The sequence below is a fragment of the Limulus polyphemus genome, unplaced genomic scaffold, assembly GCF_000517525.1.
Source record: "Limulus polyphemus unplaced genomic scaffold, Limulus_polyphemus-2.1.2 Scaffold2483, whole genome shotgun sequence".
NCBI classification, from domain to species: Eukaryota; Metazoa; Arthropoda; class Merostomata; order Xiphosura; family Limulidae; genus Limulus; species Limulus polyphemus.
In genome coordinates this window covers 89,140-95,494 of record NW_013668093.1, presented here as the reverse complement: position 1 = coordinate 95,494, position 6,355 = coordinate 89,140, and the positions used below count along the sequence as shown (strand labels likewise).

At 36.0% G+C, this 6,355-nt stretch overlaps 1 protein-coding gene across 5 annotated transcripts in view; it reads right to left on the bottom strand.

Annotated features, from left to right (window-relative positions):
- Nucleotides 1-6,355, bottom strand: part of LOC106467083 (AP-5 complex subunit zeta-1-like) — an 89,469-nt gene that overhangs the window by 39,540 nt on the left and 43,574 nt on the right. For all 5 annotated transcript variants that reach the window (XR_002612349.1, XR_002612350.1, XM_022395204.1 and 2 more), the window contains exons 10-11: nt 2,770-2,853; nt 1,635-1,843 (exon numbers count right to left, since the gene is read on the bottom strand). Coding sequence is in view for 3 of the 5 variants with exons in the window: in XM_022395204.1 (XP_022250912.1) it covers nt 1,635-1,843; nt 2,770-2,853 (293 nt within the window). In the remaining 2 variants the exon portion in view is untranslated. The remainder of the gene's footprint in view (nt 1-1,634; nt 1,844-2,769; nt 2,854-6,355) is intronic.

The window sequence follows — 6,355 nt, the reverse complement described above, 5'->3', positions numbered from 1 at the left end:
GTTAGCAGAATGTAAGATGAAGGCTAGCTTGGGACTAAAGTTAGCAGGCTGTAAGATGAAGGCTAGCTTGGGACTAAAGTTAGCAGGCTATAAGATGAAGTCTAGCTTGGGACTAAAATTAGTAGGCTGTAAGATGAAGGCTAGCTTGGGACTAGCGTTAACAGGCTGTAAGGTGAAGTCTAGCTTTTGGAAAGTATATATTATTTTGTTCAGTATGAGTGCTTGTAAAAGTCATATAACAAATGTATAAAAAAGTCTGGATAAATAACATTAAAAATAGAATTTAAAACATACAATGTTAAAATAATTTCATTCAAACCAGTTGTTTAAAAGAATCTGCTTTGTTAATTATTGTCAGTGGTTAAAAGCAGGATGTCTAATGTATATAAAATTATTTTTTAAATATATCATGATATCTATTAAGACAAGACAGGCTTAATGTTAAATACATGTATTAATAAAGATCAAAATGATATTAAATTCTTCCATATCAAAACTTTGGGCTCAGCACATCATATTCTTACATAAAATTATGTTACAGAGAGGAAAAGATAGTAAAATTATAGCCAAAGCCAAGAGCAATTTTCAAAGCATTTTTCACGAATCGTGGCATATTGCAAGAGACAAAAATCATAAGAATAGAGATATCTGTACCACTGAGATAACATATGATCCTTCATAATCAATCACCTATAATGATTCACAACAAACAGTAGCCACTGAGGAAAACAATAGACTGTCTTAAAACATTTTTTAACTATTTGGTTTTAATGAAGCTGTTAGAAAGTTTGTGGATTTATACATAATTTTGTCTGATGTGTGAATAAAACTTGTAAAAGTAAAATCATAAATAATATTCAATGTTAAACTGGTACACAATTAAAAACATTTTATTTAGGCCTATCTATGGTCTTCAAAAAGTTGATGACTCTACATGTTTCGACGTTACAACGTCATCCTTAGTCGTAATGTTGCAACTTCGAAATAAAAGGTTTTTAATTGTGTACCAGTTTAACGTTGAATATTATTTATGATTTTAACTTTATACACAAGTGCCAAAACACTATAGTTGTAAAAGTAAGTCTAAAAACTCTGGGTTTTTATGCGTAAAATATAATTTCTTACAATAGCCCTGAATTGATCATTCCTTGCATATGTTAATGTACTAAACATACTGTTTTACTCTATTCTACTTCATTTTATCAATGATAGTGACCTTTGCTAGTTTTCTTTATGCTAATTACAGTAACTTGAAAGTTAACCCTAACAATTTTATACAAATATTTACCCTATTTATTCTGATGTAAGTTGCTATACTTTGGTGTGCATGGCAACTACAAGGATTTGAACAAAATGATAAAATCAGAAGCTTGCAAAGTTTTAACTGGCATTCAGAATTTCCAGTTATTCTGTGTTATTAAAAAAACATTGTATAATTTCATAAAAAGCTTTTATGATAAATGTTAATGCTTATCTGATTTAAAAACATTCTTGGATGATAGAATGATGAAATATTTTAGTGTTTATTTTAAATCTTCTACAAAATGGAAAATAAGCCTAAGTACAAAATACCTTAAACTAAGGTTTGTTCATATTTTTTCTTTAAAGAACAAAAGATTAAAAAGTAGATATACCGATTGAAAGTGTCACCAACACCACTTGTTGTTCGTAAGAAAAACTGAAACATAGGTTGAAAACTTGGATCAGCATAAAGGTCAATATCTTTAGAGGTCATGCTGTACTTTGCAATCTGTGCCTCAATGTGTTCACCCTTATAATCACTAAGGAAATTCAGTATCAGGGCTACTGTAAGACAAGGTAGGTCAAGCAGTGTGTGAAACACCTTGGAAAAAAAAAGATATTTATAAAGTTAAAACTAGATCCTTCTAACACATTTATATAGAACATGTGACATCATAAAATATTAGATGGAAACAGATGATAATTACTGACTTTTCTTGAAAAACGAAGATGGTAGATTTTTGTGGTTAACTGCCACAATAGTGATGATGACTAAACAAATCCGTAATTTTATAGAACACCAGTTGACAAAGTTAAACGTGATAAATGGATCTCAGCTGAAAGAACAGAAAAATTTGTTTGTCACTAACATCTGTTACTTTTAGACAGTTGAAAAAATAAACTGTCATTCATCAATACAATATTCATTTCATTATATACAATATAGATCTCCATGTTATGATAAAGTAAAATGAACACAGAACATATAAGGTTTTCTTCCTTAAGTATTCTAATGATTGCATATCAAAAAATTTATTTCATTAGCTATAACCATTACAGGGTCAAATTTTTATCAAAGTAGATAACTTGTTTTTATCAGAAGACAACATTAATGATACAACTTACAACCTCAATACCTTACTACTGTACCTTTGAAGAATATATGACCTGTAACAGAATATAAGCTATTATTTACATTGTCTTTTTGATGATGATAATAATGTTAAATTATCCTTATGCTGGTTAAACAACGGGGAAATATTTACTGTATTTCAGACGTAAGTCTATTAGATTTGAAATGTGCCATATTAAATAAACTCACTAGAAATATGTGCATTACCTAATAGTTGCATATTTCATATAATTATAGAATGCCCAGCTTTGGCTATATTTGGAAAAGTCAGTATATCCATCTTTTATCAAACACGTCATTATTTTGGTGGATAACAACAAAAGTCTCACTCTAAATAACAGCCTGCTCTTAGTAGTAAGAGGAAACTATGAATTATAAAACCTAGATTAACTTACTTCAATACAAGTTTGTTGTGACAGAAAGGCTGGAAGAATTTGAATAAAATGACATTGGAATAACGATGGGCTCCATGCCAAGATCTGGAATATAAGAGTTTGATAATTCTTATAGTTAAAATTTTCCTTACATGAAAATTACAGGTAAGTTATATCTTATGCCACTGTAGAAACTTTTTTGCACATGCACCAAGCCTTTGAATTAAACTCCCACCTCTAGACGTGGTAAGATAAAGCAACCTTCTATGCTGCAATCAGCATTAGACTATAGACTATATTGTGTATACCAAAATCTCATTCTTGATGAGGCACAACAAGACACATTTTCAGGTAAAGAAAGTGTAAACTTCAGAAATACTACTCATTTTTCCATAGAAAAGAAAGCTAGAACCCCACATTGAGAAGACAGTGGAGGAACCAATGTATATAATGGAATTTAAAAATTCAACTACTTTCTGAGAATAAAGCAAAACTCTTAAGGTATGTGTCACCCATTGGGAGGAAAGGAGGCAAGTGGAGCATCACTTGGTGGGAGACTGCATCCATTTCATACAGTACAAATAGCATTGAAGAACCTCCTATATCGTGCTCGTGTCACAAACATCAGTGTGGAACATAAAGGCTGCTAAAATGGACTGTGTATTTCAGGGGGTCGGCATTCTACGTATGTGTAGTGTGGCTAAGGGAGTAAGTCCACCCTTACAATTGTTGAGAAAAACTAACATGATGCAGGGATTAATAATCCCAAATGCGTGACCAGCAAAGAATGTAAGCCCAGCTGGCTGGACACAATCATGGAGAGTAGCCTGGTTCTTAGTGTAGGGTTGGCCTCCAGGAAGATATCCTTGCCTCATGTTTGGTACTGAGTGTTTTTCTTACTCCACTAGAAGAAAACAGTAGGAAGTATTTTATGTAGGGGAGAACATCAGAGGTGCAGAGACTATGTAGAAGTTAATTATCATCAGTATAAGGTTATAAGGTCCAACACTGGGAAACTATGCAAAGGTTTACATTCAAAAGGGACAGAAGAAGCTGGCCAGGAATGAGGCCCATATTTAGTGCTGTTTTGTGTTTTGTTTGTTTGGAAGTAGCAACACAGATAGTAGGTAAAACTCAGTCACTGCTGAAGCAGTCTTGAGGGAAACGCTATCTCAATGTGGACAATAAGCAGGGTCAAATGAGCTTAACATTTTCAGTTATCTCCTACTTGATGTACATTTCGAGAGAGAGAGAAGTATTCCCTGTGGGGCAACATCAGCTACTTGGTGGTCCTCATTGTCTCCAGTGAACATTAATATGTTGTGTGTTGAAGTGGTTGCTTTTTATTTGCAAGAAAAAGAAACAATCAACTGGTCACCTCTTTTTAGCCTCTGGAAAGATTGGAGAATGGCAATTGGAGGAAGATGAAAGCCAGAAGCAAAAGAAACCATAATGTGGTGTAAGGAATGTGACCCAGAGGTGCTGGGGGTCACTTTTCTGCTTGCAATATCTCATCCAGAGATTATGGCCAGAAGCAAGAAAGGCTATGGAATGACAAACTAGAGGGAGGGTGACATGAAAAAGACAAAATCTCTCATATCCTCTGGAATAGACAAGCCAGGTGAATTGGTCAAGGTAGAAGGAGATAAGGCATGTGAAGAGAAGGCCTATTATAGTGTTACGACAACAGAATTCACGTGACGCTGGTAACACGTAATAAGTATCTAGAACATTCATGAAGGCTGAGTGTTTGCTAGATGCCCTCTATTTTGTATATATATATGACCGGCGAGAACTGATGGCACAGAGAATAATTGCAGACAGAGAGATATAGGGACAGATAATCGAGATAAACCGTAAGTAAAGTGCATGAATTGTTGTGAATTCTAGCATGTGTTTAAGTTAAAATGACTGTGGAAATTAAATGTATTGCAAAGTTGTATTGAAAGAGAATAAACTAGTTTTATTTAAGAAAGGACTTGTATCGCTGAAGTTTTTCGGAAGGAATTTTTACGGGAAATTAACAAACGACCAGAGATGTAACAAATTGGTGTCAGAAGTAGAATAAAAAAAAAGAAAAGAAAAAAAGACGGAAACGGGAAAAGAAACAAGAAAAGAGATTACAGCAGTGGCAAGAAAACCTGCAACAATGGCAGCTTGAACAAAAAATAAAGAAGAAGAGAGATTACAGCAGTTGTTGGAGGAGAAAGAAAAGAAACAAGAAGAGAGATTACAGCAGTGGCAACTAGAACAAGAAAGGAAACAGGAAGAAAGACTCCAACAGTTGCAGGAAAGTCAGCAGAAATTACAGGAAAGTGAACAACAGTGGCAAAAAGTACAAATGGAAAACATAAGTAAATTTCAAAGCGAATTAAATACATTAAAGGATGATTTATTGTCTTTTACATAAGGGGGATACATTATCCATCTACTTAATCAGCCACAAACAACGGCAAGCCCCTTCCACACCCCGCAGCTAAGCCTTAATGCAGACATCTTCAGTCCTGTTAGAAGTCACATCCCAGACACGAGTGTCAGCAATAGGGGGTGATCTAGTACGAAGGAAGCCACAGGAAATGGACGGAAAGGCACCGTGGAATGCATACAGAGCACAATTTGAGCTACTGGCAGAAATGAATGGATGGACAGAGGAGCAAAAAGCAGTGTACCTGGCAACGAGCCTGTAGGGACGACCACTGGAAATACTTGGACAGTTGTCAGCAGATGACAGGCACAACTATAGAGCACTTGTAGCTGCTATAGAACACAGGTATGGAACTTAAAATCTGTCCGAAGACTACATGGCTAGGTTTAGGATGAGTGTCCGTGCTAAAGGGGAGAGCCTGCAAGAGCTGGCACAGGATTTGGAAAGTATGGCACACAAGGTGTACCCAACTGCACCATCTGATGTCCTCAAGTTGTTGCTGATGGATCAGTTTGTAGATGCCTTGGACAGTCCACAACTGAATATACAAGTGAAGCAAGCACACCCATCTACTGTGCAGGATGCAATGGCCAGAGCTCTTGAAATCGAATCCTATGTTAAGTCCAGCACAGAGGTACCAAGGTTGGTACAGTCATCAGGATTAAAGACCAGAAAAGGGCAGCTTTCAGAGAGGTTTGAGGGGCTTTGCTGGCACTGTAACAAACCTGAGCAGAAACAGAAAAGATGCCATGGCAGGAAAGGCTGCTACCCAGAAAGGTTGTTGGAAATGTGGAGAGCAAGGTCATATGAGGAGGCAGTGTAAGTAAAATACTACCAATAAGTCAGCCTTGGGGAAACCAGTAGTGGTTGGTATTGAGGAGTGCCCACCAACCCCCCATCGTGAAAGTCCCAACAGCTAAGTGTAAAATGTCAAGCACACATAGTGTCTACGTGACAGGAAAGCTGGATGGCCAAAAGTGCAACTTTGTCATAGATTCTGCATCCCAACAAACCCTTGTGATTATCAAGGTGCTGGATCACAAAGGAGTACCAGTAGCCATACAAAAGCTCTGTGGTTTGACAGGACATTATGCAAGATTGTGGGGACCAGTGTGGGTAACTTCTGAGCTCAGGGGCATGAAGAACAGACACAAAGTATACTTGGCTGACATTGAAGACAAA